The sequence below is a fragment of the Aptenodytes forsteri genome, unplaced genomic scaffold (assembly GCF_000699145.1).
Source record: "Aptenodytes forsteri isolate BGI_AS27 unplaced genomic scaffold, ASM69914v1 Scaffold38, whole genome shotgun sequence".
NCBI lineage: Eukaryota > Metazoa > Chordata > Aves > Sphenisciformes > Spheniscidae > Aptenodytes > Aptenodytes forsteri.
In genome coordinates, this window is record NW_008795704.1 from 220,821 (window position 1) to 232,456 (window position 11,636).

At 38.6% G+C, this 11,636-nt stretch overlaps 1 protein-coding gene across 4 annotated transcripts in view; it reads right to left on the minus strand.

The window, feature by feature from the left end:
- The window catches only part of RBM39 (RNA binding motif protein 39), a 29,360-nt gene extending 20,223 nt beyond the window's left edge, over nucleotides 1–9,137 (minus strand). For 2 of the 4 annotated variants that reach the window (XM_009283242.2, XM_009283243.2), the window contains exons 1-3: nucleotides 8,737–9,137; nucleotides 6,826–6,875; nucleotides 2,951–3,145 (exon numbers count right to left, since the gene is read on the minus strand). In XM_009283242.2, the coding sequence (XP_009281517.1) occupies nucleotides 2,951–3,145; nucleotides 6,826–6,875; nucleotides 8,737–8,787 (296 nt within the window). In that variant the 5' untranslated portion in view covers nucleotides 8,788–9,137. Of the gene's footprint in view, nucleotides 1–2,950; nucleotides 3,146–6,825; nucleotides 6,876–8,441; nucleotides 8,515–8,736 lie in introns of all 4 variants that reach the window. The other 2 variants (XM_019473131.1, XM_019473130.1) reach the window with 2 other exon arrangements.
- Between the last annotated feature and the right edge of the window lie 2,499 nt (nucleotides 9,138–11,636).

The window sequence follows — 11,636 nt, forward strand, 5'->3', positions numbered from 1 at the left end:
GACAGATATCTGAGCAAGAATACTTACTCAAGTTCTTTCTCTCAACAGACCTAATAATGTAACTGTAAAACACTTAAGGGGCAAGATACACGAGAAGAGTAACATTAAAAAACCCTGTGAACACTAAGCAATGCAAGCCAGTCACCCAATTTTAAAAAATTAAAACATTTAATCACTATCTCATGCTTAAAGATGACAAATTCAAAGTCCTCAGGTTCTCTGTGGCACACTCTTCTCCTTTTCCTTCAGAATTACCTATACTACACTTTCTCTTCTCATTATTGCAGAAACACTTCCACATCACCCCCCACAGCAAAAACATCTCAGTTTAGAGACGTTAGCTTGAAAAGGTGCCTTTATAAAGCAAATGAGAAAGATCACGAGGAAGAAGAGTAAAAAATAATATTAAAAAAAAAAAAGATTCAGCCACAAAGCATTTTGAACTAGATGTTGCAGTCAGCTACACCACTGCCTGCAGTAACGTGAACTTAAAACTGTCTGAACAGCCCCACAAGGTGGGATTCCAGATTCAAATTCTCCAGCCAGCAAGAGCATTCTGGTAGTTACTTTTGAAACGCTGAGCTGATGGCACTGCTACAGAGACTGTTTCTTCATATGGAAGCACCATTTTTGGTAGATCCAAAAGTATCTGATTCAAACGAGGCTGGTGATGCAGGAGGCTTCACCTCCAGAACTTGTGTCTCCCCAAAAGCCCGTTATACAGCTTTCAAAGGCGAGTCTCTGCACTGAAGAGTCCTGAACGGGAAATGAAGACTTGTTCTCCCTCATATCTTCTGAGGTCCTTCTCTTTGGCACCTTGTGAGCCAAAACTAGAATTTTGGAATCGCATTAGCATGTGTATCACTTCAAGAGCATCATCTATGACCTAGAAGCAACTGATGGCCAACTTCTGGCTATGCAACAGTCAGTACCAATGCCTCTGGGATGCACGTAGTTGCCCTATACCAGTCTTCCACTCAACTATTTTAAACACTAAAATTCTACTTGGTTAAATGAAAGCAACAATTCAGCAACTAGAGCAGGGAACACAACACTGCCAAACCAATAAGCACAACCTTGTATCCTCAGGGGATATTAGATTATCTCGCCTTTTTGTTCACTGTCTCTCAATAGCAGAGAAATTGCCCAGCACAGCTATGGAAGAGTATCAGAACAATGAAAAAGATCCCTCGTAATTTTACCTTCCTGGCACAACATACCTTGATGCATTAAAACAGACATGGTTATTGTTGTAATGTCCATAATTTCAACCTCTACTTGAGGAAATTATTTTGGAAGACAGGAACACTGAAACTCCCAAATTTCTCCAGGTGAAGAACCTTCTCACCCAGCGACAACAGGAAAAACAAAGAACAAAATCCTCCAACACAGCTAGGAGAATGCAGCAACCCCCAACCAAGTGATGAGATGAAGGACATCCTCTCCATGCAACACCACATTGGAGGTGAGAAGACTGGCAGGCTCCACATACGGAAGGCTGAAGATCTTGATCGTGGTCCTCTGTTTACGAGGCAGTCTGGAGCCACAACGGTGGCACTGGCACAACCCAACTAGCTACCATAATCTTACAGGTGCCAAAGAGCTGCAGAAAGCATGCCAACTGTGCACAACTGAAATCTTCAGAGCTGAAGCCCAGAGCAGCTTTACAGAGGCTCTGACAGGCCTGATACTTGAGACAAAGTAAAAGCAGGGCTGGTATGCTCTATGATCCCCAAGTACACAGGACTGATGGAAGCACAGGATGCCACTGCATCTTAGCAGAGCCAGGAGTTGCAGTATGTTTTCACCATGAAAACACCAACATCCAGGTGACTTAGTACAAAATGAGACCCTGAGACCTCAGGCATTTTTTGTTTACATTTCAAGAGTACCAAAAGGAATGCATTCCCTGGATTGGGACCCAGCCACCTAGGAAACAATTCATGTGCAGAAAACTGTAGAAGCCTGCAATTTATCAGAAGGTAAACACTGTCTTCTCAAACATCTTGAGAGTGATTTCTCCATTGCAGATGACATTACATGCCATGATTAAAAAAATACATCCTTTTCAAATGCCTGCTTCTGACATGATCTTGCAGTCTGAAATTTGACAACAGTTGAGATGAGACCTGGACAAAAGCAGACACAAACAGCAGCCTTAGGTAATCAATGAAAGCCAAGCATGCAGCCCAGTTCTCACTGTTTTTCTGCTTCTTTGAAGGCAAAAAGAGGTGATGGGGAGCAAAGGGGAGGGCAGGAATACAAAACAGCAGAACATAGAATAAACACCGATGAAAAAATGGTTTTTGAGAAATGATTTACAACTAGTCAGGAACTACCTATAGCAGAAGTTCTATCAAGCCAAAGATCTGAGAGGAACTGAAGAATTCTTCCACAGCCTCTAAACAAGTCTGAGAAAAAGCAGGGCAAATATGCAATGCATGGGCATTACTAAGACAAGACGCTTCCAGTTTGGATGCATAAACAGAGGAGGTGTTTATGCAGTAAGTGTTTAAGACCAGCAACCCAGTAAAAACCTTTAGTAACACAAGCAGAAGGTTTTATGAGCTTGTAACCGAAGTCATAGACTACTATTCATTTTTTGACAGTTGAACCGTTAGGTTCATATACTGAAGATAGTTAGGACATGTAGAAAACTTGCTCGTTATTTTAATTTTGTGATTAACTTTGTTTTCTAGTCAGCTGTACACATTCTTTCACTTGCTTTTGCATCTTTCTGCGTTCCGGTAAGAATGAAAACTAGAAGGAGGAACTGGATACATTACTGTCCTCCTCTTTATCACTCCGTATTTATTGACACTCTTCAACCTTAACCTCTCACCTTCTTTGAGATGATTAGTGACCAATTTAGAAAGCAGAGACTGAAACTTTTAAGCTTCCACATCATACACTGAAGCAGCACACATGCAACTCTACATAAATAACCTACTAGGGACTTCTATAGCGGCCTCTGAATCTGCGATCTCTACTTCTAGAACGGCTGCGTCTGCGTTCTTTGCTTCTGCTCCGTTTCCTTTCCCGGCTTCTGCTCTTTTTCCTTTCCCGATCTCGGCTCCGTTTGCGTTCCTTACTTCTGCTCCTCTTCCTGTCATGGCTTCGACTTCGGCTCTTGCTCTTTTTTCTCCTGAGAAAGAAAAATACAACTTTGGTTACACATGTAGCTCAGTGTTATTATTTACCTCACACTCCACAGTTCCTCTAACCTGAGGTCACAGACATGATAGGAAGAAGTTTCTACCTGTTGGTATTTATACAAGTTTCTTTTGTTAAATGGGTGGTTAAGCATGTCAGCAATCTTTTAAAATTCATCATGAGCAATATAAAGTGCTTCAAAGCACTTTTTAATTTTAAATTTTGTAATCACTAAAGAATGCTTCCAGGAAGAGTAAAAGGACTGAAAAGATATTTCCTGCATTAGATCTAGTACATACTAAATGCGGTACTTCATGTATCTTTCAAACACCCTTTAAATACACCATCAAGATGCCAAGAATAAATTATATTTTTACAGCAAAGTAAAACAAAACACAATAAAAATAGAAAGGAAGAGGCAAGTCTGAGGGAAAGGAAGGCTGTTTTTTCTTGATACTTCCCTGCCATCAGTCTTAACACACTGCCTAAGAGTTTTGCTTCCTACTTGCTACTCCCACCCATAAGCCACTTGCGTTTCTAAGTCTGCGGCTCTTACAGGTTTGGGGCAAACTGCAGATCTTCATAATTTTAACCATTTACTTAGAATATTTAAACTTTCAAAATCTGTAAGTCAATTATACCTCATATCTGAAAACCAGTAAGCCACTATTCCATTCTTGACAGACTACTTTTGGGTTATTTGCAATTTATTTTTTTTCACTCTCGCTCAGGCTTGGATCATAAAAATTTACAGTCTCCTAGTTTTTAAATTCTATATGTATGTATACATAAAACACATGTTAAACAGATGCTCAAGCAATTACTTAAGACAGTAATTCACCTCAAACTAAATTTTGGGAATGACCAACTTTGCTGCTAAACTTTTGAAATTCAAAACATCCTTTGCTATTGAATTTTTCCTCTCCTCCTTTTGGGCCTTCTGATTGCATACACCATCTTTTTTCAAAGTGGTCACTCATACACTTAAAAACTTTCTATGCCACCACCCCCCTTTTTAAAAAAGTTCATCCCTGTTAGTTTACACATGGCCATAGAAAGTAAGACTTCTAGTTAGTTTCAATTACTAAAGTAAAAATCTCTCAGCTACCACATCTAACTGAGCCTAATAATCATTAGCAGCTTTTGCTCTCCATTCTCCACCTAGGAAGACCTGTTAAAACTATCTTAGTATTTATCTCTCAAGAGAAACATTTTGTGATTTGGTTTTAAAAACTGGAATATTTCATTTTTAATTGATTACTTATCTACAATACCCCATCAGTTTCTCTAATGTTTTTGTATGGACAGAGAAGCTGCCGCATCAAAACCCGATATTCAGAAGCTTCACAATCTCTGATAAGATGACACCACTCAGAAATCCAGAATGATCAGCATCAATATCACTTAACCACACTTCCTACTGTAATGCAGTTTGTGACAGTTAAGCAGACATAGTCTCTCCCTCCTAGGATCCATCACTTACCAGTATCTCCCTAAGTTAAAACCCTCAAACACTATCGTAATAGCTCCAGAAATACTACCTGTATCTCAATATATTGGCCATTACCAGTAACTAATAACTGCAGCTAGTCTTCAGTAAAGACAGCGACTTTTCACTATCCAGCTGTGAGCTGGACCCTCTTTGCATGCAAAGACTCCTAACAGTCAAGATCCACATTCTGCCTTCCAATCATGATTAAACTGGACATACAGTACAGACAGCTAGTAAAATTGCAGATTCTTAATCCTTCCAATTTCTAAAACAGAAATTTAGTATGATTTGACAATTATTGAAAGCTGCACGCTGAATCTGTTATTTTTTAGTTGCTGATGTTTGCTGCGGATTATGGTTTTCCTGACAGTTTGATTCTTCTTTTCAGTATTGTCCAACTGAAGTAAAGAAAGAATATCCTCTAGACACTGACACTCCAAACAACTGATAAGCAAAGCAAGAAGTCTTGTAAAGCCTATACACACCTTAGTCTTCAGCAACAGACTACACTGTCGCAAGTCACATACAAAATGGTGTGGTTCATTCTTTAAAAATTTAGGGGAACAACAGCTGTATCAAATCAAAATTCTGAGACAAAAAGCTTCATACTATCAGAGAATTGCAGTACAAGAATAACTAACCTTCTAGCAATTGCTAACTCGAAAACTGAAATGGTGAGATACCACAGGAGCAACATTTCTGAACAGACATGAGGGTACAATTAGGAAAGTGGAAAAAAGGTGAAACTCCACACAGCAAATAACATTGCAAGACTAAGAGTAGCAAAACACCTTGACTTTCTTCTATTTTACAATAATATAATTTTTTTCTAAACTTAGTTTACTGTTTTTCTGAATTAGAAATACAAACTCAGAGCATACAGGTCCAACCTGAAAATGGGACCATGGGCAGAAAGGCAACAAATGTCATTGCTTTAGTCTTAGCGAGGTTACAGCAACTAAGGAAATGAACTGAAATACGTTCTAGTATTCTTATCATTCTACCATGAACCAAGGTCAGAACCAGTTCTAAAACCACTGCTTTTCTTTCAGATCCCAGTTTATATTTTGAGACTAGCCATCCAGATAAAAGCAGGGTTTTACATGCCATATATATGTATTTTAAAGCAATAAAAATTCAGAACTTAAAAATATTGGGAGCAGCTGCTTTTGATGGGGTTTTAGGGGTCTCTATTTAAAATGAGAATGATGTTCACAGTATTGTTTAGAATGCAGATATAAGGTATAATCAATTTTAGATTATTAGATTCCAGCATAAAGTCTATCATTGGAATTGGACTTCTCATTTCCCAAATATTTATACACCTGGGAAGAAATGTTCTTTGGATCCCTTCAGCATTTCATCTGTATGATTTCAGAAGATGACAACAGCATATGTGCCGACTTCTTAACTTAGCTGTATATTACAAAAACGCACTGGTTACTGTTTACTCAAAAATCATATTCATAATTATTCTTCCTACATCAACTATCTCATCACCAAATGATGCTTGTAAGGTAAGGAATTTATTTTACAGACTTAAAAACCTTCCGCTTATTTGGGGTATTTAAGAGACTCTTATGCAAGGCATTTTTCTTCAAATTTCTCATTTGATTCCAGACTGTTTGCATCATCAGCAGGTGTTCAGACCCTGGAACTACGCTTCCTGAAGAAAGTGGGCTTGTACTCTGGTTCTTTAAAAAGGTTATACTATAGTTTTATAAAATTTAAATTAGAAACAAGAAATTTAGACATTTTCAAAGGCGAGGGGGAATAGAGGGAGGTGATCCAACACCCTAAACCTTTTCAAGAAAGCAGTGGTATCTTTAAATGTTTTGCATTGTTCCAAGTCACATAAAATTCTACACGAAATACATTTTTTAAATGCAAAATCCATTGCATTGCTAAAGCAACAAAAAAGAAATTCAATATGCTGAAACTACCAAGCCTGTATTTTCATCTGATGCTAACATTAAATGTTTCCACAACTTTGATGACATCAGTGACAAGGGCGTAACTACATTTGTAAACAAAAGAAAATTTCATAATTGCTGCAGTTGCAGCAATTGCAAGTATCAAGCTTTTCCATTTTATTTCCCTAAACACTACTGACATGCATTCGGAAATTTACAAAAATCAGCAGCCTCCCCCCAAATGTAGAGAATTGAGAAAATACTTACTTCTTGCTGCGTTCTTCATGGCCATTGGCACTGCTCAATTTGTTCTCATCCTAAGCAGGGTTGATAGAAGAACATCGTGAGGACGAAGTGGAAACATTTCAAGTGGTCAAAGGGTAATGGGAATAGGAATAAGAAAATACAAAACAAATTTTAATACTAAATTACTTATTTACAGTTTAATGTGGAAAGCTTTAAAAATTTAGGTAGGCATGTTTAACCACTTTGCTGCTTAAGTTTAAGTCATACAATTACAAAATACAAGACTTACATCATTTAAAAGTGTATATTAAATTGTAGATACTTCCTTACATGGTTTAGAGAGCAAGTTATCCTGTAGAATTCAGCACTCAAGTGGTTAAATGTTATTTCTATAAAATGTAAGAGGAAGTTTCAGGTTTGTGTTTGTGTGCCCCTCTGATCAGTACCAAGGCTACATCTCTGCCTAAGCCCCAGTGGCTACGCTAGCAGCCAGCCACTATGGATTTCCTGTGACCGATGCCATTCCCGAGATCTTCGCTCATTTTCGTTGAAGGGTTGTAAGAGCTTGATGTCACCTCTGTCACACATCTCGCCCTGAAGCAAACAGGGATTCACACTGCTTTAGTAACGTCGACTCCCAAGAAAGTCATCAATAATCCACCAGTCCAGCCTAAACATTCCCTATTTCCATACCTGTTTACATGGAAAATATCCATGTTAAACCAGGACACAAGAATTTTAACATAACAATTTACAAATTTCTCTTCAAGATTTTAATGTAACTGCTAAATATTACATAAACTAAATATACCACTTAAAACTTACAAATGCTCATCCAAAATTCACGACATGGTTGTAATAACACTGCAGAATAGACTAACAATAGCTGCTATATAAATTTGTATACTTGCTTTACAGTTTAATCACATCAGTTACATCAAAAGTACAATTCCTAAGCAACTTAAACTTAATATACATTTCTTGCGAAACCAGTGCTAAAGCATGCATAATGTTAACACTTCACCACCATTTGGTGAAAACCAAAAAAAGACAGTATTCATTTGCTGCTGGTTTAGGTAAAAGACATCACTACACTAATTGATAAAATTTTTGCATAAAAATTGACATTTCCTAATTAAACAACTAGGACAGAAGAATACAAGAGCTTATTTTAGAATGACACCGCAGACTGTGATACTGTCTTTTACTTGCTAAGAACATTCTATTCAGGGATCCAAGAATTTCCGTAAATTCGTTCACTCAGCAATTGATTTCCATCTGCCCTGTTAAAAGATTAACCACCACCAGTCTTCTGCATTAAAAGCAAGTCTCACTCTTCTTGCACTGAGCAGACTGTTCAAATATTTACTTGCCATGGGACTGGTGAAAAGGTTATTCTTGGAACCCTGCTGTTTTCCCAAACCACTGCATTCACCTTGTTGCTATACCAAACTGGACCTGGCAATTTTAGGAGAGGTTTTTGGTTTCTTGGTTTTTTGGGGTTTTTTTTGTTTTGCTTTTTTTTTTGTTGTTGTTTGGTTGGTTTTGGGTTGGGGGTTTTTTTGTTGTTGTTTTTTTTTTTTTTTTTTTTTAAACCTAGGGGACCACGGTACAGCGATACGTCACTCAATTACTACCTTATGATTGACAGTTCACACTGGAATCAAAGGTGAATTCATGGGAGTAGAGGTGAGATATCGTTAGGCAAGTCTACAAAGAGAGATAGATGGGCATTTATTCATCACGCTGAAGTGAAACTACTGCACAATATAATTACATTAACAGTACATATTTACTTGTAAGTTACATGTAATGCATCTCCAATAAGATAAATCATGAGGGCTCCAGGGATGTTAGTTTACAGTTCAGCAGTAGTTTCATGAATAATGCTAAATTAAGGTAAACGGGACCTCACTGGCACATTTTTCTCACCTTCTTGTAGGGAGCTTCAAGCATTGCTTCAATATCAATATCATCAGCCATTTTTCAGGACACCTGAAAGAAGAAGCAAAATCCACCTGAGACGGAAAACACCCTTGTGCTTTATATTCCAAAGGCTTTTGCTTAAGAGGCCATCACTGCATTGGCTCAAATTCACAGAGCAGTGTCTCAGAAGACATTTCCAACAAGAACTGGAATGAAGCTTTGCCCAGCGAGATGATAAAGAATGTGACACAAAGCAATTATAGCTGCAAACAACAAAATGCTATTGAACACAATTAGCCAGAGGAAACCCCAGAGGTATTCCACCTATTTCTTTCAAAACAAAGAGCACAGATCATTTATGATACAGAAACACAGGTCTGGTGGCCATCTTGAGAAGTACTAGAGCTTGACCAAAGGACCCGAGAGATATGTAAAGAACACAGAACAAACATTCAGGCAAACCTGCGCACAGCTTCCTAGCATTTGCTACCATCACATTTACTAATCTGAAGACTTAAAGTGAACGCTATGGTCCTTTAAGAAATGCAGCCTCCTGCATAATGGGGGCCACAGAGGAAACAGTTATGATTCAAGCATTAAGAGCTACTAAAGCATACACAAGATCCATCCAGTCTGGAACTTCAGGTTTCAGACAAAAAAGATCCACCATGCCATGTAACACTAGTCACCACAAACTTTTTTTTTTAATTGTTCCTCTTATTTTTCAACTTCAACCCCCTAATGTAATTTTGTGTTTATTATACTCTGAATCCCTCTGACATTTGATTTCCTTTCCCTCTGCAGGTATGCTATTAAGAATCTCTCAAGACTCTCTGCATTAAAGTATAGAGACTCAACTTCCTCAAATCTCTTAATAAAACACTTTCTCTCCTTTTTCTTTCTTAAACTCAAAAATGGCCAGGCCTCTAGATCCAAGTCAGACAGCCCAGGAGTGAAGATTTTCCTGCATGCGTGCCATAAAATGGATTTTTAATCATACAGGTTAATCCTTGCACCTTGAGTCACAGGCATTGCTGCAGAAACTGTGCTGTCCAGAGACTTGGCCAGTGAAATGAAATCGCTCCAACATTTCAAGATCCTTTAAGCTGTTCACTCATAACCTCATAACTGAGAATATTATACCAGAGCTGCACCACATATAAGAATCAAGTCACTCCCCCACCCACATTTGACCATCACCCATTAATACAAGCAAGAGTAAAACATAACCCTTTAGCAATATCAGAGACCTGGAAGTTCATACTCAATTACTTAACCGAGGCACGCTAACCTCATTTTCAAGTTATTACCTCTTGGTCTATAGTACTATCACTTACAACTATAATCATCCTTATGTGTAATGGCTCAATTTTACTCTTTACTAGAGCACTTGCATTCAGCTTTTCAAGTCATTACATACATGCACAGAATTTAACCCACCGCTGCTCCACCAGTAGTTGGTATGAACAAGTACATCAGTATGATTAAGGACCATGAAAAAGCACCAGGCCAAACCCAGGATTCTACAAGAAAATTCCCACCGGTGACAACTCCCACCCACAATTACATTTTCATATGTGTAATTTAGCTAACATATCCAGCTACACCTGGGGTGGGATTCTTCATCCTTAAGAGGGGTGGCCAAAGGGGGGGGATGGCGGTCATAAGAGGGACCGCCAAATCATGAGTGGCATGGAAAAGTGAATAGGGACTGACTATTACTGCATTCACCCAAATAATAGGAGTGAATGAACTATCATCCGGTGGGTTCAAAACAAAGGTCCTTATTCACACAGCATTAAGCCATGGAATTCATTGTTACAGACCACTGTGGATGCTAACAAAGAAAATAAAAAACCAACCACATGCAGTGTTCAAAAAACCCAAAACAAAAAAGCACAAAAGTTTACAGAAAAAGCTTTTCATTAAACAAAGAGATGCCTTGTGACCCTGAACCACAACTAGCTGACGACTAAGAGCACACAGAGAGAAGTATTGCTGTACAATTGCCCTGCGTTTCTAGTCTTTCTTAGGCATTTACTGTTGGCCAGCATCACAGACAAGATCCTGAGTTACATGGACCTTTGGTCTCACCCCGTGCAATCTGTGCCCTTTGTACTCTGTACAAAACACTTTCATTAGTATAATACCATGTTTTTACCAGAATACCTTCTGTTCATGTAACACAGACCTACTACCAACTTTGTAATTCATGTAACGCATATAATGATGGTACATATAAAAGTTATTCTTAAAAAAAAAAACCAAATCACAAATAAGAGTCCTTATTAATTTCAGAAGGAGTAGAAAATCATGACGTATTTTCAAGTATCTTCCATTAAACACTGAAGAAGCTCAAAATAATTTTCACAAAAACCTTTCAGCTTGCTCAAAAAAAGCTGCATATGCCTAACAACTCTGTAGAGAAAAAAAAACACAAAACAAAACAAAAAAACCCAACAACAAAAAACCCCCAAAACATCAAAACAAGGAATGAACCACACCTGAAACTCTGTAGGTCTACAGAAAACCTAAAGGGACATGAAATTTACCACTACTGATCTAGCCAGTATTTGGAAGGCAGATTTCACCTTTTTTTGCCACGTAAAAGGAGTTTAAAAAGGCCCTCTCCTCGAAATCATTTGCTCTGGAAATTCCAAGAAATGACAACTCCACTCTTGCTTTGCAAGAAGCCTCCCGGAAAAGCATCAGGGAAGCTTAGCGAGCACGCCGACGCTTCGGGAGGGAAGCTCCGCTCTCGGCAGCACACGCGCCCCTGCGCAGCAGGTTCCCACCCGCAATCCAGGTTCCCACCCGCGATCCTCCGCACACTCCCTACGCGACCGAAACTTCACGAGTTCGGGTTCTCAAACACGCCGCTGCGCTAGAACCGACCCGCCCCGTTC